The sequence below is a fragment of the Cetorhinus maximus genome, chromosome 9, assembly GCF_964194155.1.
Source record: "Cetorhinus maximus chromosome 9, sCetMax3.hap1.1, whole genome shotgun sequence".
NCBI classification, from domain to species: Eukaryota; Metazoa; Chordata; class Chondrichthyes; order Lamniformes; family Cetorhinidae; genus Cetorhinus; species Cetorhinus maximus.
In genome coordinates this window covers 85,085,909-85,111,892 of record NC_135887.1, presented here as the reverse complement: position 1 = coordinate 85,111,892, position 25,984 = coordinate 85,085,909, and the positions used below count along the sequence as shown (strand labels likewise).

Sequence of the window (25,984 nt, the reverse complement as noted above, 5' to 3'; positions counted from 1 at the left end):
TACACAGGTATAAGTGGCCATGTCTTTAGTGCATATCTCTTGTCACGTAGTATCCATCCACAAAGGCATTTGGTTGGCCTGAAAAGTTAAAGCACCTGGGACTGCCTTAGAATGTACAAATTATGGCAGCTTCTGGGGAACCATACATTAGCCTGCAAGATCCTTTTGAGGTGTTTGCAGACTGATTGAATATTTAGCGAGTGGAACCTCACCCTGTTCACAAAGGTTCCTGGCTGCTCTGCGGGAGTCTTGATGGCCACATGTGCAGTCGATTAACCCCTGCACCCAAGGAGCTCCAGCAATGGCCCAAATCCTACCGCCCTCTTGGCCTGACTGGCTTGATTGGTGCATACCTTAATATATTGACCTGTTCTCTGGTACATGGCATCCATCATCTGCTTGAGGCAGTGATGGGCCACTGACTGGGGTGTTCCACAAATGTCTTCAGACAATACCTGGACTAATCTTGCATTGTAAAAGTTGAGCACCAGGATCACCTTCATAGCCACAGGCAATGGCTGGCCACTACATCTCATTGGCCTCAACTCCTCAAACCAGCATTCTGCATAGCTCTGCTACCACCTACCTGGACAGATGCAGTCTTCAGAGATACTGGTGCTCCAACAACTCCATGTAGCAGAGTTCTGTCTGTAAACTCTTTCAGGTAGGTAGTGCCTTCAGTGAACATTAGCCTGTGCAGCCTCCTTCTCCATGTTCCCAAACAAGCTCATGAGGCTGCTGCTCCTCTGGCTGTTACAGCCCCGTTCCATGAGGCTGAACCTGTCTTTCGCTTCCACTCTCCTCCTCGTTGGAGGAACCAAATGCTGGGTACATACCACCCATCGAGAATTGGAGCCCTCAAGACTCAAAGCCTCTTAAACACCAGTGCTGCCTGCACTAGATGAAGTGGACTGGGAGAGACCCTAGCAATAAGTATCTTGCGATATGGGCTCCCACTGTGCAACCCCTCTAACTTTTCACTCCCTGGCTGGAATGAATATCAGCCTGCCTGTTTGACAACACAGCTGTGCTCAAAAGCTGACACCTGCAGCCACCACTCATCTGCTCCTGAGGTTTTGCTTCCTTTTAGCAGAAGAGTTGCTGATGCTCCATAAAACCCGTGCGCCCCAGAGAAGATTTAAAATACATCGCGAAATCGCTGATAATTGGCTAGAAGAGTCATACGGACTTGAAACGTTAACTGTATTCCTCTCCGCAGATGCTGTCAGACCTGCTGAGTTTTTCCAGGTATTTTTGTTTTTGTTACTTAAAAGCTTCGATTGTCTGCCTACTGCCGTTCTGTACAATTGCGATCCTGCTGTCTGCCAAAATTCACCTGGTGGTGGGAAGACGTCGGAGTTCCACTTTAACCCATTCTCCACCATTTTACCGCTCTACCCTCTAAGCCTGTAGCCATGGGGCCGGTAAAATTCAACCCCATCACTCAAAATAACAGTTATTATCTAGCACAGGGAAGCCTAACATCGTAAACATTGAAAATATATTTCAAAGTGCACACTATGAAAGTAACAAGTTTTGTAATTACTTAGTATGAATTTTAAATAAAATGCATCCTCAACATATTGAGTTTAATGTATAATAGATAAGATCCCATTTTATAATTCAAAGGACAGAGAATTCTCCCAATCGTAAGTAACACTGCTCCTTTAACCAACTCCACTAAAGAAACATTAACTGCTCAAACAAAAGCAAAATACTGCAGAATGCCAGAAATTTGGAATAACAACAAAAATTGCTGGGAACACTGAGGCAGCATGTGAAAAAAGATCATCTACGTAAAACTTTGGGCTGAATTTAATATAGGTGGCATAGGTGGCAGGCCTCCTGCCAGTGGAGTCAAAATCAGGATGTGGAGGGGTGGGGGGGACCCTGCTGTGGTGGGTAGCAGGACCTGGGTCACATTTTGTCAGCAGCAGCCAATTTAGTGGCTGCTGCAGGGGCTTCTGTCCCTATTAAGGATGGTTGCCACCACTCCCCTGCCAAGAGCTGCTGGTCAAATCAGATGGCTGACAGCTCAGCTGCCCCACTGCTAGCGATGGCCACTGCTGGGACTACAGCATCAGGATGAGGGTGCATAAGTGACTGGAACACTCAAAGTCAGGTAACTGGGGTTGCCAGGGCCAGTCAGGCAGCTTCTGGCATGTGTGAGTGTGGGGCAGTTGATGATGGCAGGTGGCATAATTGCCACAGAGGCAACCATTGCACAGGGAAGCATCTCCACGTCCCAAAGAGAGCCCAAAAAGGGCCCCATCCAGACCACGCTGGGAGGTGGCCAGGGTTTACCTGGCAGTCTCACCATGAGCCGGAGGACACCCCAATTACCAGTAAAATGCAAATGGAAGCAGAAAGAGGCCCTTAATTGGCTACTAAGTGACACAAATGCACTCCAGGCAGGCAGGCCGTCTACTATCCTTTCCACCCCTGGCAAAATGACATGGCAGCAGGAGAATGATGGACATGCCACTTGTCGCCATCCCTTGCCATTTTGCCAGCCTTCCCAACTCCCAGCCCAATCTCAAAGGGCTGGTAAAATACTATTTGTCCCTCCACAGATGCTGCGTATTTGTCTCATTGCTGTTTGTAGTATCTTGTTGCATGCAAGTTGGTTGCTGCATTTTGCATACATAGGTATGCTACATACATACTACAGGTCTGCTCTTCAAAGCAACTAATTCTATGTAAAACATTTTAAAGATGTTTGAGACATATTAAGGCACGACAGAAATATATATATATATTTTATTTTTCTAATAAACCCATAGAATAGTATCCAATAAAACATAAAAGCTTCAATTTGTTTTGTTGTAGCCTTTGAGTGAGGAGGTCTTGTGATGTAGTGGGTAGCATCCGTGCCTCTGAGCCAGAAGCTCCAGCTTCAAGCCCCACTCTAGGACTTAATGACCAAGGAACATGTGTCAATAACACAGCAAACAGGTTGAGGATCAACTTACAAATGCTTCAAACATACGCCAATGGCAGGTGGTATGAATGGGAGAGATTCCAGGTCAGCCATGTGATGGAAAAGAATTGGAGCACCCACCATCACTATCCATAGCTTCAGGACTGCAACATGCATGTAAAAGTGCATTTTACTGCAGCAACTCAACCTCCTTGGGATGCCAGTTTTTTCAGTTGTCTGGGTGGCCAGTGTGGATCAAATTGGTGCCAAGTACACGGGTTTTGATCCCTGTTCTGGCTGGGATGGAATCGGGACGTGCCTCCTTGCCTGGTGGAGGTCGTGGGTTACTAAGTGCAAATTGGCTACCATGGTAGGCTAAGTAACAGTAACAATGGCCAGTATTTTGTTGACAATGTGTCATTCCCAATATCGTAACCGGAACTGTGTGTGACGTCTGCTTTCTCTGTTTTGCCTTTTCCCCACGCGATTACAATTAAAATTCTAAGTGCCAGTGCCGTGCAAGGTTTAATGGTGGGCCTACCTGTTCATTGGTGAAACCTGCTGTCAGCTGACAATGCTGCATCTACGGACAGCCTTTTAAACTACCTCCTGGTCAAACAGGAGGCCCTGCATCACAGCCACAACTTTCCTACTTAACTACATTGTCATTAACATAAGGCGAGGGGCACAAAGGTAGCATGTTGTGTTTTTCAATATAAATTTCACTTGTAAATATTTCACATTACATTGGTTTCACTTTATTTATGTATGCGTCATCATTATTTGTTGAGATGAGCTTAGTTAGGGAGCTAAATGTACTGGCATGCCTTGTGGTTGGCATGCATTGATGGTTACAGAGGGGTTAGGGAAATTTCCTTTTGTGTGTTTTTGCATTAACTCTTTACTGAATGTTCATGTTAGTGTCCAGTGCTGTACTCACCTCTCTGTGGTACATGATTGAACTTGCAGGCTCAGCTGGCTCTCCCTTTTATGCATTGTAAAGGATATTGTCCAAGATCACTCTCAACGGGGATAATTGAAATGTTGTAGGTGAACTGAAAGCCCTGAAAGGACTCTGCCAGCCAACACCCTGAGATGGATACATATTTGGACAGTACTGACACTGCCCTTTAGGCCCCTCATTTTCTTACTTTGACTGAATGTCCCTATTACCCCCCTCCACCCCACACATGACACCAGGTCTGTCCCACTTCACTCCTCCATAACCCCGAACTCACCCTCTGTCCTCCACTGGGTCCCTGTACCACTCCTCAATGCCCTGACCCCACTCCGTAAACCCCCTCACTATTGGCTCACTCTTTCCAGTCCCAAACCTCCATGCGAGAGCCTATTCTCCTACTCCCCTCCCTTGTGCCACAGGCCAAAATTTTTCACTTGGCTTATGGGCATGCGCCCGACACGCTCGAGTGTAAAATAGCACGCAATGATGTCGGGTGAGTGTCCCAACATCATCGCGCACTCGCGTTATATTTCGCTCAGTGGGCACACGCGGGTGCCTGAGCCGCGCCTGCCATCAATTAAGAGGCCGGCTAAGGCCATTAAAAATTGACATCGATTTTTCATTGTCCATGCAATTTCATGCACAGGCAAAACTGGCATGTGGCCAGTTGACAATTTCAAAAATCTCATCCATAGGCAGCATAAAAAGGGTCAGCAGCATTGCCAGTGTGAGTAGTGAGGGGTTTGGTAGATAGTTTGCTGCTGGTGACTTATTGGTATATGGCAGCTTCATCTCCATTCGGGGCTTCATTCTTAGCATTTTCAGGCTTTACTTCAGGACTTACTGGTGTATGCAAGGCCCCGGAGGATTCAACCATGTGAACCCTTCCTGGTATCAGACAGCTTTCCATTACCCTGGTAATGGGGATTGTGATTTCTTCTGGTGGCACCTCCTCTGAGGAGGAAAAGGGGGTCAGAAGGGAGAGGAGGACAAATGTCCCAATGCAGCTTCCAGTGGAGGGACACATGGGAGGAGAGGCGCAAGCACAAGGGGTGCAGGGCCAGCAGGAAGTCCAAAGCAGGAGGGGCTGCAGAAGATGCCACTACCCTGCTGCCAGGGTTTACAGGTGGTGATGCAGCTACCTCGATATGTCTAAGGTGCAATACCGAAGGAGGCTTCGCCTCTCAAGGGAGACTGTGACCTCCATCTGTAAGATGATTGGGCCAGAGATCAGCTCCAACCGTGTGGGTGGACACCCAATGCCAGTGGCTCTGAAGGATACAGTGGCCCTCAGCTTCCATGTCTCCGGCTCTTTCCAGGGGTCAGTGGGAGATCTGTGTGGAGTCTTCCAATCAGCTGTCCACAGTTGCGTCAAGCTGGTGACAGAAGCTCTGTTCAGGCAGGTACTGATCTTTGTTCTTTACCATACAAATGAGGCTAGCCAGGCTGAGCGAGCCAGAGGCTTTGCAGCGATTGCAGGGTTCCCCTGCGTCCAGGCTGCCATCGACTGCACACATGTGGCCATCAAGGCGGCAGCGGGTCAGCCAGGTGTCTGCGTCAACAGGAAGGGATTCCACTCCATGAACGTGCAGTTAGTGTGTGACCACAGGATGCAGATTCTGCAAGCCTGTGCAAGGTAACCTGGCAGCTCCCATGATGCGTACATCCTGAGACACTCCCAAGTGTCAAGGCTCTTCAGTGCTCCAGCCCAGCTGGATGGATGGCTGCTGGGTGACAAGGGCTATCTGTTGAAGAGGTGGCTCAAGATGCCTCTCTGCAACCCAAAAACAGAGTCAGAGCAGCATTACAGTAGGAGTCATGCTTCCACAAGGGCGGTGGTAGAGAGGACCATAGGCCATCTGAAGATGCTGTTCAGATGCCTGGACCATTCAGGGGGTGCATTACAATACCCCCCAGAGTGGGTGTCACTGATCGTGGTTGCATGCTGTGCTCTCCACAATCTGGCGCTGGCAAGGGGTCCCACGCGAGGAAGAGGATCTTGACGCATCTGCACAGGCCACAGATGATGAATCCAGTGGTGAGTCAGAAGAGGAGCATAATGAGGAAAACACTAAGGGCGTGGAGGCCAACCTTGGTAACCTGCAGGGAGGCAGGGACGCCTTGATCCAACGCTCCTTCAACTAGGCTACCAAAGATAAGCTTCCATCTCATGCCAGGGCTGCTGTCTCCATCCTGGATGTCTGAAATGACCCTTTCATTTGCACCCAAAGTCCACTCAATGCCTGCGCAATAAAGTATCCAGCCACTCACATCTAGCATTACATACTGGTGTACCCTGCACCAGAAGGAAAATTGGTGAAGCATACTCAGGCCATCAGAACCAAAGCAACTTTAATGTTATTGTCACATTGAAAGCCTAATGATATTACCATTACTGGTGTTGATGTCCACACCAGCGGACATATAAACCAAACGTAAATAAACAGAAAATCACCCGTGAACTGTCCGTCTGGTGTACATGGTGCCTTAATTTATGTTTCCGAGTGCTATGTTTTGGTGCCCCCCACTCAGTGGCACTGGCATTGGAGACAGCCTACTGACTCTGCTGTCTTGTTGGCCTTGATGCCCTTGGCGGTTGTTCTTTGGCCGGTGGAGCCTGGGAGGGATCAGCCAGTGCCACGGCTGGTGTCTCCCCAGTTATCATAGCCTCATTAGATGCCGCAGTTACTGGCAGAGGGGTGGAGGAGCTGCTGCCGTCATTCAGAGAGCCCTGAGAGGAGCCTACAGAGACAACAGGCAGCTTGTGCCAACATGAGGTTGCTCCGGACCTCCCTGCTCACCATTGATGGACGGGCACCTAGCTGAGATACTGGGTGCCTCATCCTTCTTCCACACTAGCATTGACAACCTGAGGTCATTGCTTGTGTGAGAGCTTGCAAGTCCAAGCGCAACCCCAAGAATCCCTCATTCTGTCCCTGGAGCTGCCTCTCCATGAGAGTCGCCACTGTCTCAGTGGAGGAGGCAGCGCGCTCAGCCATGAGGTTCAACTCATGCGGCTCATGCTCCATATGGACACCTCCATCACGGAGACTATGGCACGCAGACCCTCATGGATCTCCCCTAGATCCTCCCGCACATCCCGCTGGACAGCCAGCATCTGCCCCCTAATGGATGAGTCCAGAAGCTCATCATCTGCCTTCGACTGAGCATCGTCCTGGTCCTTCGCAATCCTACGACTGCCGGTGCACTGGGCACTTTCTGCCTCTGCCTGCACCTCAAGTGAGTGTGACGTGCACTCACCAATGTGCACCAACATTCTAGCCGCCAACCTAATGCCCACCTGCTGCCCATCTAATGCTGGTATCTCCACTGGTGCCTGGTTCAGAGAGCAGGTGTGACGCAGGTGAAAATGAAGCCAAGTAGTCCTCCGGCATTAGGGGTGGCGCTTTGGGGTCCAGAGGGTGACTGCGTGCTGGTGAATCTAAGGGAGAATAAAGGCATGTCATTAGTTAAAGTCATCACTTTATCACTGTGCATGCCAGGCACCCTGGTGAGACAATGGAGATCTCTACCATGGTGCCATCATCTTTCAATGATCAATGAGGACTCCAGGTTTGAGGCTCCCATCAGTGAAGAGACTACACTAGAATAGTTGCACAATCTGAAACTCTCATCTCTGTGCACTGCGTTTTTACCTTCATCTGGCACCCCCACATCTTCATGCCTGGTTGCACATGGAGCCTGCCGGCTCTCCAGCTCATGCCTGGTGAGAGGCAGCAGGTTGGGCAGGCTTCTGCCTGTCTGTGGCCTCTCCAATTGGTTATGGCCTGCCTTCTCCTGAATGAACAGAGGAGCATTGATTAATCCACTCTCCACATGCAGGGCCATTGCAGCCTGGCCAACCTCAGCTGAGGAACACCTCGCAGGGCACATCCAAGTCGTGGCCCTTGAGCCGCAAGGCACTCAGTCCAAGCAGCAAGGGCGCACCCTCTTGACCAGCTCCGGTGAAACTGACATTTGGCACTCAGGCTGTAGCGTCCCTGGGGTCCAGTGGGGGGGACGGCCATGACTTAACACTTCTGCACACTGACCCATGCCAACACGGCACTCACCCTTTCTGAGTGCAGCAGGTCATTGAATCTCTTCCGGCACTGCACTCATGTGTGCCGCACCGAATTATGGCTGCTAACCAGCACTGCAACCTCCTTTGTGACGTGCGGTGGCCTCCTCCTCCCATCTCTGGGGTCAAGGGTGTCCTTCCTGGTAGCCACTTCCTCCAGGAGGACCGCAAGGCACTCATCCAAAAAGCAGGGGGCTGAGTGTCCAGCCGAGCTGCCCTCCCACCTGCCCGTGTCCAGCTGCACTCGACTCCATTACTTGAATGTTGAAGACGCAGTGGAGACATTCTTCTGTGGCAGCCTTCCAAGGGCTGCCTGGGCCATTTTTAAACTGGCCGCCAGGTTGCCATTGGACCCAGCGGCTGACAGGCACCTGACCCAACCAGTGAGTAGCCATGTTTCACACTGGGCAGGCCTTAATTGACCCGCCAGCGTGAAATTGCGGTTGGGGGCCAATCGCAGGTGGCTGACCGTTTCCTGGCCATTCCTGGGCCTGCCAAACCCGCCTGCCCGTCAACATCAAAATTCCGGCCATAGAGTTAAAAAAATAAAACTGCTGACCTAACACAAAACTGCACAAAGCTGACAGGTACACGCCACCTTTAAACTATCATGAACCAGGTGCCATGAGATGCTCGTGTGCCACTGACTTTATCTTGAGGTAGGACGTAAGTAAAAAACCTTTATGCTGACGAATGCAAATATTAAATACAAGTAGGAGCCTGCCACAGGGCTGGTATAATACCTGACATGCTGCAAACACACCACTGACTTTATCTCTCCATCTCAACGCACCATCTGGCAATCGAAATTCCCCATCCCACCTAATTAAGTCATCTGCACGCCACCTTTCCTGACCTTGGAGGCTTCATAAAATCCCACCAACACTTAAAAATAATTGTAAAAGCAAAATATTGCAGATGCTGGAAATCTGAAATAAAAACAGAAAGTGCTGGAAAAACCCAGCAGGTCTGACAGCATCTGTGGAGAGAGAAACAGAGTTAACATTTTGAGTCCGAGTTGAAGAGTCATATGGACTCGAAACATAATCTTCTTAAGTGTTTCAAGGTCAATTAATTATTTTTGAGAATAAAAACAGAAAATGCTGGAAAAACTCAGCAGGTGTGACAGCATCTGTGGAGAGAGCAACAGAGTTAACGAAACATTAACTCTGTTTCTTTCTCCACATATGCTGTCAGACCTGTTGAGTTTTTCCAGCATTTTCTGTTTTCATTCTTAAAAATAATTAATTGACCGTGAAACACTTTAGGAGATTTACAAAATGTAAAGAGTACTATATAAAGCTGTACTTTGTCTTTCAAGAAAGCAAATGCTAAAAAGTCTATTTTAAGCACTATAGAAGAATAATGTTAAAGTGAATACGTTCTACACCATAATGGGGAAAGTATTTGGGTTGGGCATATGAGAGAATGTGTTTAAAGTAATGGACTTACCTATTTCTAAAAACTCATTGAAAAGATAATAAGAGCTGAATTCATCTAAGTTGTAGTTTTTGATCCATTGTTTAGTTACATCCTCTACATTCTCTTTTGAGAGCCTTGTTTTCTTCCTCCAATTATGTTTCAAGGCTCTGTAAAACATGGATAATTAAAGGTAAATGAGTAGACAGATCTATATAACATCAAGATATGAATTCTAGCCTAATATACGTTGCACTTCATACAATCCTATGGCCTAGCAATCAGATTTCAAACAAATATGGGTGTGCAATGGATGAAGCACGCACCATTTGCACCAATTAAGGTTAAGGTAGCCAGCATTTTCGTGCTGTCAACAAATTTTAATCATCCAAACGTACCACCAGTCATTCCCATGTTATTCACTGTCTTCATGCTTATTAAGTGTGTGTGATTCTACTTAAAGGCAGTCAGCAACTCTTAAAGAAGAGATGTGCTCTGACTGCAGACATCCAAGGACAACTGACCGAAGGAGGGTAAAGCAAAATACTGTGGACGCTGGAAATCTGAAACAAAAACAAAAAGCTGGAAAAACTCAGCAGGTCTGACAGCATCTGCGGAGAGGAATACAGTTAACGTTTTAAGTCCGTATGACTCTTCATCAGAACTAAAGAAAAATAGAAATAAGGTGAAATATAAGCTATTTGAGTGGGGTGGGACAGGTAGAGCTGGATAGAAGGCCAGTGATAGGTGGAGGCAAAGAAGAGATTGCCAAAGATGTCATAGACAAAAGGACAAAGGGGTGTTGACGGTGGTGATATTAGCTAAGGAATGTGCTAATGGTGACATTAAGGGTAGAAAGTAGGACAAGCAAGCGACAGATGACCCTAGTGGGGGTGGGGTAGGGGGAAAGGATTGAAATGGGCTAAAAGGTGGAGATAAAACAACGGATAGAAATAAATGTAAAAATAGTAGAAATAGGTGGGAAAAGAAAAATATATATATATATTAAAAAAAATTATGAATTATTAGAAAAAAGGGGGATCAGAAAGGGAGTGGGGATGGAGCAGAGAGTTCATGATCTGAAGTTGTTGAACTCAGCGTTAAGTCCGGAAGGCTGCAAAGTGCCTAATCGGAAGATGAGGTGCTGTTCCTCCAGTTTGAGTTGAGCTTCACTAGAACATTGCAGCAGGGCAAGGACGGACATGTGGGCATGAGAGCAGAGTGGTGTGTTGAAATGGCAAGCAACAGGGCGGTCTGGGTCATGCTTGCGGACAGACCGAAGGTGTTCCGCAAAGCAGTCACCCAATCTGCGTTTGGTCTCTCCAATGTAAAGGAGACCGCATTGGGAGCAGCGAGGTGAGCGGACACCAAGATTCTCTAATGCTACACTGGAGACCTTGATGCAGGCAGTGAAAAGGAGGAGAGACATCCTTTTTATCTTCAGGGGACAGGAAGCCTTCCAGGTATATACTCAGGAGACAGTTGTAAGAGATTAATGAGTATGTCAGCAGTGTACCAAGGACTTGGCTGCAATGACAGAGAAAAAAATAAATCATTCAAAAAGAGGAAAGGAAAGAAGAATGCTAAAATACTTTCTGATCACAGCTGGACAACTCGAAGCCTCATTAATTATAACACAGTGCTCACAATACTACCATTCATTCCCCTACAATTACTGCAGCACACTGCACTACACTTTCAGCTCATTATGCTCGTACACTCACAGTTACAAACCTCACTTACCCACAACTCACATACAGACTAACAGTTCTTCTTTCATGATAGCCTTATTTGAGAAACACTTCACAATACTTTCACAAATGCATGCCCTTCTTTTTTATACAAGAAGGTCACTCCATGTGTGTTTGTCTCTTCTGCCTTTTCCTTCACCCCATTCATATAGATGTTTTCAATATCCACTTCTTTCTCTCTGCTCTCCCTCACCCTACAAGCAAACTCTCGACCCTCTTTTTCATTTCCGCTGTTCAGGATGTTAGTGCCATCTATCGCATATATGAAGGAAGCTCAGCATTATTGAACATACGCTATCACTTTATGTGATTGTTACAAGCACTAGCTCAGAAACTGACAATGAATTTAGAGGATAGGTTAGAGGGCGATATCTGCACATAATGACTCACTAGCCACTAATGCACAGGAGATGGGACATGGAGATAGGGTTTTATGTTTTAAATTATTCGGTTCACTTTGTCCAGCAAATGTGAGCTGCGCCCTTGATATTCATACATTAGTTTGTGCTTGAAACAATACAGGCAAAGAGACTGATTAACTGAACAAACACTGGTGGTTTACTGGAACTAAGAACAGCACACTAACACAATGTGTGCTTCTTCAATCGCCCCTAGCTCTAGGCTTACAGTTACCCAAGTAGCCCCTGCTATATATCGATTGGTTGATACAGTCACATGGTCAGTTAACTACACTCTCTTAAGGGTACATAGCACTACATTTTACCACATAGGGCATCAAAAGTGCCTGCTACAGGCAGGAGGGGGTTAATTTAAACAGCATTACTTTCTCCTCTTGCCACCCATCTGTAAACAGAAAGGTGTTTTTGATTTGCTTTCTCCTTTATAAGTGATAGCCTATTTCCCAACTCCTTGGTTTTGGTGTGATCTAATTTGCTATTAATAACCCCACATCAAACTCAAGATAGGATGAACTCAAAGGGTTAGTTTATTTGCTCATACTCAAAACACAGGAGGGTTGCAATTTTGTCTCCTTAGCATTCACACAGTAAAAGCAGAATAGAGAAAAGGAATATTTACAGTACAGAGAAAACAGAGAAAAGAAATATTGCTTCACATAGGTTCCAGAGGTCAGAATCAAAGTTCAATGAGGTATTCCTTCCCGGAGTTCGGTGGGTTGAAAACCGACGCTGTATAATTCATTTTTCCGGTGGTGTTGATGTCACACCATGAGATAGGCATGCAGAGATGAATCAGTCTTGTAGGTGATGATACAGAATTTCCAGCAGAATCAGTGTAGATGGAACCAGATGTCCAACCTGGGCCAGAGCTCCATGTCTGTGAATCTGCTAGTCAGATGATAAAAAAATACAGACAAAGACTTTGCAGTTCAGCAAGGTAATATTACTGGTTCCAAAAGCCAGAGGCCTAAGTCACATGACACCCACTTCTCTACATTGCCTTTGACAAAAGAGGTGTATTACTTGTCTGGGTCCCTAACACTCCAGGTATACAGCCATGATTGCACTGAGGTTTGCAGTGCTGCTCCTGCCTCTTCAAAGCTGCCGGAGGCAGTGAAATGTTGGCCTGCTACTTGAAAGGATTTTTCCATGTCTACTTGCTTCACTGTGAGCGCTGGTAGAGTTCTTCACCCATGGTCAGAACGGTCACATGCTCCATTGGCTGCCTAGCCTTCCTAGGGTGAGGCCATCATTAGAAAGAGGGCTTTAAGCTAAATAGAGTGGCGGGGGGGAGGGTTCTGGAGAGGGGATAAGTAGGCTTACAAAGCAAAAGTATATGGCGGCATTGCAGGGCAGCTACTTAGGTAATGATACCAGAGTGTGACAGGAAGGAATAGAGTGTACAAACATTAAAAAAAAGCAGCAAATAGGGTCAAAGGGGGAGAAAATGGTAAAAAAAGCAAAATCAATGGCTCTTTACTTAAATGCACAAAGTATTCGGAACAAAATAAATGACTTAACGGCACAAATAGAGGTTAATGGATATGATCTTATAGCCATTACGGAGACATGGTTACAAGGAGATCAAAGCTGGGAACTAAATATTCAGGGGTATGTGACTTTGCGATAGGACAGGCAGGAAGGAAAGGGTGGTAGGGTAGCTTTGTTAGTACGAGGTGGAATAAGCACGATAGCAAGAAAGGATCTTGGATCGGTAGATGTGGAATACGTATGAGTCGAGGTATGAAATAACAAGGGGAAGAAGAAACTGGTGGGAGTATTCTATAGGCCCCCTAACAGTAGCTATGCTGTTGGACAGAGAATAAATCAGAAAATAATGAGGGCATGTAAAAAAGGCAATATATTTATCATGGGTGACTTTAATCTCCTTGTAGATTGGGAAAATCAAATTGGCAGAGGTAGCCACTAGGAAGAATTCATAGAGTGTATTCTGGACAGTTTCCGAGAGCAATATGCTGTGGATCCAACCAGGGTTCAGGCCATTTTGGATCTGGTAATGTGTAATGAAGCCGGTTTAATAAATGATCTCAGAGTGAAAGGTCCCTTAGGAAACAGTGACCATACTATGGTGGAATTTAGCATTCAGTTTGAGAATGAGAAACTCAGTTTGGAAACATCTGTGCTAAACTTAAATAAGGGTAATTACAAAGAAATGAGGGCAGAGTTGACTGGAGTGGACTGGGAAAGGAGTTTAGCAGAAAAGATGGTTGATGAACAATGGCAAACGTTTAAGAAAATAGCTCATGACAACAAAGATATATCCCAGTGAGGAAGAAGGATTATAGGAAGGGGATAAACCATGGTTAACCAAGGAAGTTAAGGATAGTGTCAAAATGAAAGAAAAAGCATACAATGTGGCAAACATTAATGGTAAACCAGAGGATTGGGAAAGTTTTAAAAACCAACAGAAGATGACCAAAAAAATAATAAAGAGGGTGAAAATAAACTTTGAGAGTAAACTAGCAAGTAATATAAAAACAGACAGTAAGAGCTTCTTTAAATATATAAAAAGGAAGAGAGAGGACAAAGTCAATATAGGCCCCTTAGAGAATGAGGCTGGGGAAATAATAATGGGGAACCAGGAAATGGCAGAAGAGTTGAATAAACACTTTGCATCAGGCTTCACGGTAATTGCGTTCCAAAAATACTAAGTAATCAAGGGCAAAATGGGGGGAGGAAATAAATACAATAACTATCACTAGAGTAAAAGTACTAGGGAAAAACTAATGGGGCTAAAGGCCAATAAGTCACCTGGACCTGATGGCTTGCATCCTACAATATTAAAGGAAATAGCTGCAGAGATAGTGGATGCACTGGTAGTAATCTTCCAAGGGTCCTTAGACTCTGGGAAAATCCCAGAGGATTGGAAAACTGCCAATGTAACACCCTTATTCAAAAAGGGAGGGAGACAAAAAACAGATATCTATAGGCCAGTTTGCCTAACATCTATCATTGGGAAAATGTTAGAGTCTATTACAAACGATGTAACAGCAGAGCATTTAGAAATGTATAATCTAATCGAGCAGAGTCAGGATGGCTTCATGAAGGGGAAATCATACCTGACAAACTTATTAGAATTCTTTGAGGAGGTAACAAGCAGGATAGATAAAGGGGAACCAGTAGATGTAATATACTTGGATTTCCAAAAGGCATTCGATAAGGTACCACACATAAGGCTATTTAATAAGATAAGTGCCCATGGTGTTGGGGGTAGTATATTGGTATGGATACAGGATTGGCTAACTATTAGAAGACAGAGAGTTGGGATACAGGGAGGGGCATTTTCAGGATGGCAACCTGTATCTAGTGGAGTGCCACAGGGATCAGTGCTGGGGCCACAATTATTTACAATATATATTAATGACTTGGATGAGCAAAATGAATGTACTATCACCAAATTTGTGGATGACACAAAAATAGGTGGGAAGGCAAGTGGTGAAGATGACACAAAGAGTCTACAGAAGAATATAGTCAGGTTAAATGAGCGGGCAAAAACTTGGCAGATGGAATATAATGTGGGAAAATGTGAGGTTATGCACTTTGGCAGGAAGAATAGAGGAGCTGAATATTATTTAATTGGACAAAGACTGCAGAAAGCTGCAGCACAGAGGGATTTGGGGGTCCTCGTGCATGAATCACAAAAAGCTAGCATACAAGTTCAGCAGGTAATAGGTAAGGCAAACGGAATGTTGGCCTTTATTTCAAAGGTAACGGAGTGTAAAAATAGGGAAGTCTTGCTAAAACTATACAAGGCACTAGTTAGACCACACTTAGGATACTTTGAACAGTTTTGGTCCCCGTATCTAAGGAAAGAAATGCTGGCATTGGAGGCAGTCCAGAGAAGGTTCACTAGGTTGATCCCGGGTAAGGAGGGATTTTCTTATGAGGAGAGGTTGAGTAGGTTGGGCCTGTACTCATTGGAATTTAGAAGAATGCGAGGCAACCTTATTGAAACATATAAGATTCTTAGGTGGCTTGACAGGATATATGCTGAGAGGTTGTTTCCCCTTCTGGGAGACTCTAGGATTAGAGGGCATAATCTCAGAGTAAGGAGTCACCCATTTAAGACAAAGATGAGGAGGAATTTCTTCCCTCAGAGGGTAGCAAATCTGTGGAATTCCCTACCGCTCAGGGCTGTAGAAGCTGAGTCATTAAGTATATTCAAGGCTGATATAGATTTTTAATCAGTAAGGGAATCAAGATGGGGAAAAGGCAGGAAAGTGAAATTGAGGATTATCAAATGAGCCAGGACTCATTGAATGGCGGAGTAGACTTGATGGGCCAAATGGCCTACTTCTGCTCCTACGTCTTATGGTCTTGTGACTTCATGGGGTTCCACTGGCCCATGTTCCTCAGACTGGGCTCTTCCCTTTGCCCTGCCTGATTACAACAGACCCCTCTTCTCCTCCTCAGTTGCAAGAAAGCCGTGAAGAAGGCAGCGTTGCCTGCTGCCTGCATTTTGCCCTCCTACTTTTGTGTCTGTGGCAAAATAGTTGAGACACATGATTGAACATTACCCTGCAATGGTCACTTTCCATCGCCAAGCTAGGGAATCACTGTGAAGCCCTTGGGCTGCCTTCATTCCATCCACAGATCATTCCCTGCATCTGTAGCACAGGCCAGGATTTTCCAGCCCTGCCATGGCGGGACCCGCCATGGGAGATGCAGTGGGCCAGTCAAAGTTCCATTGACTTTCGGGTGGACCAAATGTTCCTGATGGCAAGTGGGGCCAGAAAATCCCGCCCACAGCCTCAAGAATTATTGATAGCTGAGTTCACCCCTTCATCTACGCCTCAGGTGTGACAGCGCATTCACAAAGGTGGTTGGACCTGGATGAGTACAGCCAAGCACTGTCAACTTCAGTCAGAGCACTGTCAGGCTGCTTCCTTTGGAGTAGATTAGAGCCCAGCCTTGCACGAATGTAATGGCTGTAACCGTTGAGTCATGTAAAGCCTGAAATGCTCAGCTGCAATGTGTACGGTTGTTTGGAGAATTTTGCATATGTACTTTAGCCGTGGTCCTTTATAGTTGGATCCTTCTGACCTTTTCACGTTTCTCTGAGGGACAAATGGTCAGTCATACCCGATCTATATTTGGCCCCAAGCCCTAATGGATTCTCACAAGAATGCGCACCATGAGACAAAGTGCCCAAATCCTCCATATGGCATTTGAATATTCCTAACATATCTCAGCTGAGCCTTGCTCTCCATGTCCTGAAGCGGTAAATTATTAGTGTGCCCCTTCAATTGACCCGAAAGTGTCTCAGTTGACTCCTCCCACAAGCCCTCAGATCCCTCCCCTAGTGATTTTTTTCAAGGTTATTTTTTAATTGCGTCATTACATCGGCTGTCAAAATGGTGCTGCTCCACGTCTACTACGAGACCAGCTTCCAACTCTCTCCCCTGTCACCATCCAAGTCTCTCCTATTGTCCTGGAAGAGCATCATGTGCAACTTTCCCTTCCTCCAATCACTCCCCTGCCTCCCCCTTTAACCCTGGAGCCCATGATTACTCTAGTAGATATCCCTGTCCTCCCCATCAACCATTTTCTGTGGATGCCCCTATGCTCCATGTCAACCTCACCCCTCCTCATCTAGAGGCCCTATGTACAGTGACCTACCGAGATCCACCCCCACCGTGAAACCATTGAATGCCCCCCTCTTGCTTACCAGTTCTCCATTTACAGGCTGCAGGATGTCTCCCCTAACTTGGACTGTGCCATTTGTCACCCAGTACCAAGCCACCAACCCCCAGGACCCAAATGTGTGAGGGACTAACCACACCCTGTACATCATGCTATGCACGGCCAACACAGCACAGACAGGCCATCCCCCTCCCTGGACTGGGACCTAGACTTACATGCCAGGAGTGGCCTTATATCATGATGTGCACAGCCCCACTAATGACTTTACTTTCTAACCCTGACTACATTGATCACACTACCCCGAGCTGCCTTCAATTTCTGGCTCTGACCTCCTAGCGCACACCACCCCGGACAGCCTCTAATTTTTAGCCCTGACTACAAGGCGCACCCTGCCCCAGACTGCCTCAGACTTATCACCCTCTACCTTTAAATTCAGAGTATGGCCAAAAATCAGTTTCCTGCTGTTGTAAAAACGGGTTGTAATTTTGCACTTCACTTTTGTGAAAGTGCTGTCATGTCTGGGGCGTGTGGGGGGCGAGAAGGTGGGGTTTAACTTCCAGTCATCCTTATGCCTGTGCAACAGCTGCAAAGGGAGATCTGTGGATGGAATGCCTGGAAAGACGGCAGCCCAAATGCTTCACAATGACTCCCTAGTTTGGCATTGGAAGGTGATCATTGCTGGGTTATGTTCAATCACATCTCCGTTCAATTTTCTCACAGAGACAAGGAGGAGTGCACAATGGAGGCAGCAGGGAACGCTGCCCTTTTCATGGCACTCATGGAACTGAGGAGGAGAAGAAGGGCCCATCACTGTCAGGAAGGGCAAAGGGGAGAGCAACGCCCTGAGGAACATGGGCTAGCGGGGCCCCATGAAGACCCAGAAGCTGAGGCGGAGAGACCAATTCCATGGAGGTATTTGGCGTGACCCAGGTGCCTCTCATATTTGCAGATGAGTGCATTCAGGGTTGGGTTATCAGTGACAAAGGCTACCCCCAAAAGACATGGCTAATGACGCCAGTTTGGTGGCCACAAGTGCTTCAGAGGATAGGTACAATGTGGCTCATTCCATGACACACTCCTTGATTGAGCAGACCATTGGCATGCTGAAGATGTGTTTCAGATGTCTGGACTGGTCAGGCGGCGCTCTTCAGGACTCTACCCAGAGGGTTTCCCGCATCATCATAGTTTGCTGCATTCTACATAACCTGGCAGTCCAAAAGGGTGGATGAGTTGCAAGATGGCGATATGGAGGAGCTGCACATTTCCACCAATGAGGAGGACGTTGAGAGGAATGAGCTTGATGAGGGTGAGGATGTTGAGGCCCCAGAAGAAGAGACCATAGCACGGGCTAGACACAGCAGCCGTGTTCTTGAAATCCTTATAGCCACAAGGTTCCAGGACGATGAAGATGACTAGCTCATACAACCCTCTTTCACCTGTGCCCTCCATGCAGGCTTCACATTAACACCATCTTCGCTATTCTTAGCATCTCAATGAAGGACATCAATCTCAGAGTGAGTAGTCACAATCTTGCATGATGATGACCTCATCCTTGGAATTCTAGATAGCCTATGCAGCATGTGGCCATATGTTTTGGGATAAGAACTCCACCAGAGCATACTGTGAAGAAATTTGACATGGTGCAGTCTTTTCAAGCATCGTGCCAACATTTCACTGCCTATGGCAGTCTTCAAGAGGCAGGAGCAGCACTGCAAACCTCAGTGGACTCATGGCAGTATGCCTGGAGCGTTACCTGGCACCTCAAGGAGGGCAATCATCTATCACTGGTTTTGCCTGAATGTCTGCGGTCTGCTCTGAATCCAGACTGTGGCATCTCTCCTCAGGCCATCCCTCATGCAAGAATAATGGTCTGGCCTTATCTGCAAACTGAATCCCCAGTATGAAATCATTCTTTAGGACGCAGTGATCTCTCACTCTCAGTCATGGATGCAAGACTGCAGGTTAGGTCACCTTTGTGTGTACAAAGAGAGCTTCAGCAACACAATTGCCTGATCATTGACAAGTACTCACGACCCAGCCTTCTTACGGAGCTTCCCAAGTTCATGCCCAGCATTGCCTTGGCATCTGTGGCCCAAAATATGTCAACATTGCACTTAGGCATTACTTAGTTACTTTGTTGATAATAAAGAGCGTAAATCAGATGTAGTGGAGCCTTTCTCTGATCCCATTTGAGGCCTCCACATTTTCATTCTCACAGTTTCAGATATACACAAGGAAACTGGTACACTGATGGCATGCAACAAAAGCAGAAAATGCTGAAAAATCTCAGCAGGTCTAACAGCACTGGTGGAGAGAAAAACAGAGTTAACGTTTCAAGTCCGTATGATTCTTCTTCAGAGCCTGATGGCATTGTCACAATCAGATAACCATGCCAACTGTCCATTGGAGAGCTGGCTCAGGGATTTTGTCAAACCACGCTAGTCAGGCCTTCAGGTCTAGAGTGGCATTCTCCCATTTAATAGTCTGGCATCTGGGGCCTAGACATATAACTCTGATCTCGCATAGTTGTTGTGGCCTAGCAGACATTTCAGGAGTCACCAAGTGCCAGCTAGTTCAATAGCCCTGCAGCATGCAGATGGAGAATAGGAACTATTATAGGGGTGATGCCTAGCTGCACACGCGGTCACAACATCATGCTGCAGGCCGCCATGAGCACCTAAAATCCCCAACTCTTACTTGAAATGTAACTACACTCAAGTCTGGCAGGCATGACAAGGAGACTGCTTAAAGATGCGTTGTGTTAGATGGACTCCAATGCAGGTTGTCATTAGGACCTATACAATCACATAGACCAGTCTTCAGCGCAGCAGCATCAGGATAATAAACCAAACTGTGAAATCTATACTCATGAGATCACATGATACGATCCTCTGATGCACATCTAAGATATGCTTTATCCAATCACCATGTTGATAGTGCAAGAGGCTTTGCTCATTTCATTGCAGTGGTCAGAAAAGCGATTCACTGTACTGAGATTGTGCAAGATGCCATAGAACTAAGGCACGCGATGGGAGAAAAGTGAGGAGAGGAAGCACTTCATGCACTTGTCTGACCTTGGAGCATTGCATCAGATAGGAAAGCCATTCACTAGATGAAAATTTCAGAAAACCAAAGTATATTTACAGATGTGCAAAGTATATACAGTGAGTGAAAAAAAAGTGCCACCTTTGTTCTCTCAATATTTATCAATTTTTCATACCCTACCATTGCATCTAGGAGCTTCCCAACATCCGCAGCAGAGGTGGAGGCAGCCTGCTGCTAGCTATGCCCTGTTGTCTGAGATGCCCTTGGCGGGCGTCCTTCGAAGGGCTGGATCTTCTGCTGTAGGGCAGGTGGCACCCTCTTTGGCCTGAGCAGCTGGAGTTGCTGGGGTCACAGGCAGGGGGGACTTTGAGTGACTGGACAGCCCAAGAGAGGATTGGTGGATTGGCCCAGGCTGTCCGGCTGATTCTCCTCCTCCCTGTGGATGCCCAAGGGCCCCTTCCTGACTCCTTGAGGAGAAGGGGCTTTTGGAGGGAGATCAAGCTGTCCTGTCCCCTTGCATAGCCACTGATGCATCCCACTCCTGGTTATAGCAATGGTGTGGCGGTCCGTGCACATATCCAGCAGAAACTACTGGACCAAGGTCTCCATGGCGGTTGCCACCCTTCCAATGGTGACCTCAATGCACTGGCATGTCAGCACCACAACATCAGACAGAATGTGGATGGATTCCTCTGTCCTCCATTCTAATCTGGTGATGGCCTCTGGCAACCCTGCCTGCTGTGCCCCTGCCTGTCCTTGGAGTTCAACATCTCTCTGAGGGCTGATTCCAGAGGCTCATCATCAGACTCAGACTCAGCAGTAGCCTGACCTCCAGCAGTCCTCAGGTTTTGGTGACCTGGGCTGTCACTGCCTCCATTTGCTGTGGACTCAAATCTGTGTCATGCTCACCAGATGGTGACCTCGAGCCTGCTCTAAAACTAGGTCCCACCAAGGTATGCATCTTTGCGCTGATAGAGGGTGCAGGTGAACGCAGTGACAGCTCTACATTTAGTGGGTTGACAGGATCCTGATCCAAGGTGGCCTGGGGGCTGGGGCTGATGGGCTGGCTGGCGGTGTGTCTCCTCCTTTTCTTGTTGGTGGCTGTAATAGAGAGAAGAGATAATTAGTGATTGGCTGGATAATCACCTACATTAAAAAGCATTCACAGTTTTGGCGGGCGGGTGAAGACTAGTGGATGTGGCCTCACTGGCTTGTTGGGTAACACCAATCTCGCCTTCGGTGCAGGAACAGTCCCATTGCTCGCCAGCCAGCTCTGCTGCCTGCTCCTCAAAGTGGGTGAGGGGCCTGAGCTCCATCATCCCCCGCTGATCTGGGATCTCTCCCTGTTGTTGTAGGTAATCTTTTCCTGCATAAAGACAGATAGATAGATTGTGAGCAGGATGGATGCCAAAGCAGATGATAAGCATGCCTGCATTCAGTGTGTGCTGAGTGGACCTCAGTAAGGCTTGAAGACCTGACTTGTGCATGATGTGACAAAAGATGAAGATGTAAAAGTGTGTGTGAGAGAATCAGTGGTGATGTCCCTTGTGCTGATAGTGTGTGAGATTCCTGTGGTCTGTAACCCTACAAATGCCTGATGGCCTTATGAGAGTGTGAGGTGAGAGTGAGGAGAAGGTTGACTTACCCTGCAGCGGACAAGATCATTCATCCTCTTCCTGAACTGGAGAATGGTGCTCTTCTGAGGAGTGCAGACACTGACCACCCTGGCAACCTGGTCCCAAGCATTGGTGGTGAGTTGGTGGACCTCTGGCTCCCATCACAGGGGCAAAGTATTTTCCGCCGATCCTTGATTGTCTGGAGGAATGCTGCCAGTGGCTTGTCGCTGAACTTCAGGAACAGTGTTTGTCTCTTCTGGGGGCCATTCTGGGGCTTGCAATGGCAAGTCCTGGGCTGCAGAGAGTGAATATGTGTGCAGGTGCTGTTTAAATATGGCATCCAGAAATATGAGCCGATGAGGTAATGGCAGGGCAAGTGATTCCCAACCTGCCTTGCCACGAGATGTAACATGCTGCTCACTCATGCATATATTCATGCATGCATAAAGCTAGCAGGAACCATGCTGACTTTCTCCCTGTCACTACACTTAGTTTCCGGAGAGGAAAATTCTGCCCATAATGTGGAAAAATGTGAAGTTATCCACATTGGTAGGAAAAACAGAAATGCAGAGTAATTCTTAATTGCAAAGAGAATGGGAAGCGTTGATGTCCAAAGGGACCTGGGTGTCCTTGTTCACAAGTCACTGAAAGCTAACATGCAGCTGCAACAAGCATAAGGAAGAAATGGTATGTTGTCCTTTATTGTGAGAGGATTTGAGTACAGGAGTAAAAAGGCATTGCTGCAGTTATAGAATCTCTGTGAGACCGCACCTGGAGTATTGTGTGCAGTTTTGATCTCCTTACCTAAGGAAGGATATACTTTCCACAGAGGGAATGCAATGAAGGTTCACCAAATGGATTCCTGGGATGGTGGGATTGTCCTATGAGGTGAAATTGAGGAGGCTGGGCCTATATTTTCTAGATTTTAGAAGAATGAGAGGTGACCTCACTGACGCATACAAAATTCTTACAGAGCTCAACAGGGTAGATGTAGGAAGGATGTTTCCCCTGGCCGCTGGGAAGTCGTGGTCTGGAACCCGGAGGCACAGTCTCAGAATAAGAGGTAGGGTATTTAGCATTAAGATGTGGAGGAACTCCTTCATTCAGAAGGTAGTGAATCTTTGGAATTCTCTACCCTAGAGGGCTGTGGAGGATCAGTCGTTGACCATGTTCAAGACAGGGATGGATAGATTTCTAGTTATTAAAGGTACGAAGGGAAATGGGGAAAGTGGGAGAAAATGGCATTGAGGTAGAAAATCAGCTATGATCTCGTTGAATGGCAGAGCAGGCTCGAGGGGCTGAATGGCCAATTCCTGCTCTTATTTCCTATGTTTCTATATAACTAACTCAGCCTCAGTTTAGTGTGTTACTCCGAGTGTAACACATTTTGGCTTGTATGTTACAGATTTACTGCTGGTGAAGGTAAACTTACGGAACAGCATAATCCATGGTGGTGCTCAGCACTTGTTTCAACACCATAACAATGGACATTTGAATTAGGAGATCTGTCATGCAGCCACTTGGATGACACTAAAAAGAAAGAGAACATTCATGAGCTTGTTTACAGAGTCAAAAGGGATGATTTTTACCCTGCACAATTTGAAGAAAGCGGGTGGGCAGTCAGTCAGTATCTGTGGGCAAGTAATGGGGTAGTACAATGCCCAGCCTATTTGCTGCTGCATAAAGTGGGTTATATAAAGGATTGCCCCTTTTGCATTTAAGACACCTGCACCAGAGAGTAGCAGTGCACTCTTGTAGCAGTAAGTGATGACTACAACCAATAGATTCAAGACCTGGGGTAGAATTTTACAGCCTCACCCCTGAAAACAGAAGCAGAAGGTGGACATTTATCATTGTCCATATCAAGCACTCACTGAATCTTATAGCTTTTTCACTGCATGTTTCTGTGTGCCCATACACTCAAAAGTATCACATCTAGGTTAGCCTGCAGATTGGGCATATATCCATCACTACAAATGTTCTGCAAATCTGTTAATTCTAGCAATTCAAGATTTTTTTTTGTTAATACAAGATGGCACCTCAAGATCATAGTCCAAACCAAGAGAAAGGCATCACCATAAGTATGGATGGCAAAGGCTCCTTTGATGTGTCCAAGAAATTCTGGCAAGTTCTGTGCATCCCAACAATGACTAATAACAGCAGGTTGTGCAGTCCACCTCAGGTGTAAACAGACTGAACTTTTTTCTCATCCCCAACCTCCTAGAGGTGAAGAAGAAATCACAACACAATGCCCACATATCACTTTCGGGCATTTAAAATTACTTTTAAACTCCCCAAATTGTTTCATGAGAAAAGAAAGCCAAAGGGTCAAAAACGTAAAAATATTATTAAAAAATAAAAGCAATAAACAAATGCACTTAACAAAATGCAAAAAAGGACCCAGAAAGTAAAATGTGCTAATATGTGAGAAGTACTGCACCAGCACTCAGCAGCTTTAAGTAAGAAAAGTTCATATGAAAAACATGAAAGTCCTTTTCATATTTCAGAATATTTTAACCATTTTTCTGCAGAAAGGATGTAAAAAAGAGTTACCTTTGAATTTTAGTTTTATAAAATAATACTACATTCAGACAGTGCATAGAAAAGAAATTAGATAGAAGATGGTTAATATACTAGCGGAAGTTAATTTCCATAAATTCTGTATGCAATAAACAACTCATTAGCCTATCTTGATAAATAGGTTAACGGTAATGTAAGGTGCTATGTGTATTTATGTTTCTCTAAAGGGAATGAAAAGAATCAGGAATTGTTTGCTCACCTCTTCGAGTCGCCACTTGTTTGCTATTCTCACATAATTACCTGGATGCCCATTGGTCCTATCACAGAAAGAAATCCAATAACAAATGCACAGTGACTATACAGTATACTAACACTACACATTCACTGCATAGGTCACTACCACTGTACATTCACATGGGAATGTACATTCACATGGAAATGATGAAATACAGTGCCAAATGCAACAACACAAAAGCAAAATACTGCAGATGTTGGAACTCTGAAATAAAAATAGAAAACGCTGGAAATACTCAACAGGTCTGCCAGCATCTGTGGAGAGAAAAACAGGGTTAATGTTCAGGTTGATGGTCTTTCATCAGAACTAAACCCCACTTTAGGAGCAGGGTGACATGAGTCCATCTCTGGCAACTTTAGATTTGATATTACTTCCAAGCTGCCATGCACACGGATTTTGTGAAGGCATGGGTGAAATCACAATTCTACTTACAGATGCCTGAGGTCACGGGAGAAGGGAGTGCTGCGCAGGTTCTAATGCATGCAATTATCACTTGGGCTCCGCATTTTAGCATAGTTTGGCGCATGCAAAGGATCAAACGAAGAGCAGGGCAGATGGTAACTAGTATAATTTAATTCAACTCTCATAAATCAAGGTGCAGTAGAGAAAAATAATATCTGTAAACAAAAAGGTGCTGGGGCCTTCTAGACAACAAAGGACAGAAAACCAAACAGTTCAACAAATGCATCAGCAGCTTACTCTGCCTGAAATCTGGTAGCTCTAAGATTGGCACGGGCACATCTGCAGTGTAGTAACCCTCCTATGGTCTCTGCATGTGGATCGGCAGCATCCTGGGCCTCATCAGCTCCAACTCCTTCACCATCTTCCTCATCGGAGGAAACATCTCACTTCTCCATTTCTCCCTCAGGCAAAACACCCCCCATTGTAGCGCTAGGTTGTGCAGGGCATAGCAGATAACGATGACCGGGACACACTCTAGTGAGTATTGGAGAGCCCCGCTGGAGCAATCCAAACATCTGAACCTTGTCTTTAGGAGACCTATTGTTTATTCAATCAGGAACTTGGTGGAGGCATGTGCTTCATTGTAGCTCTCCTCAGCAATATTATGTGCTTGACAAACTGGGGTCATCAGCCACATCTTCTGGGGGTATCCTTTGATCCCGAGGAACCAGGCCTGCAATCGGCAAGGTCCTTCAAGAACCTGTGGCACCTGGGAGTGGCTCAGATGTATGCATTGTTAGAGTTCCCTGGGAACTGAGCACAAACATGCAGGATTTTCCTTCTGTGATCACGTATGAGCTACACCTTCAAAAAGTGAAATCCTTTTCTATT

At 46.2% G+C, this 25,984-nt stretch overlaps 1 protein-coding gene across 1 annotated transcript in view; it reads right to left on the bottom strand.

The window, feature by feature from the left end:
• LOC144685067 (anoctamin-9-like) overlaps positions 1-25,984 on the bottom strand; it is a 316,975-nt gene that overhangs the window by 49,346 nt on the left and 241,645 nt on the right. Inside the window, exons 14-16 of the mRNA XM_078549602.1 lie at positions 24,656-24,713; positions 23,309-23,406; positions 9,415-9,551 (exon numbers count right to left, since the gene is read on the bottom strand). Coding sequence (XP_078405728.1) covers positions 9,415-9,551; positions 23,309-23,406; positions 24,656-24,713 — 293 coding nt within the window. The remainder of the gene's footprint in view (positions 1-9,414; positions 9,552-23,308; positions 23,407-24,655; positions 24,714-25,984) is intronic.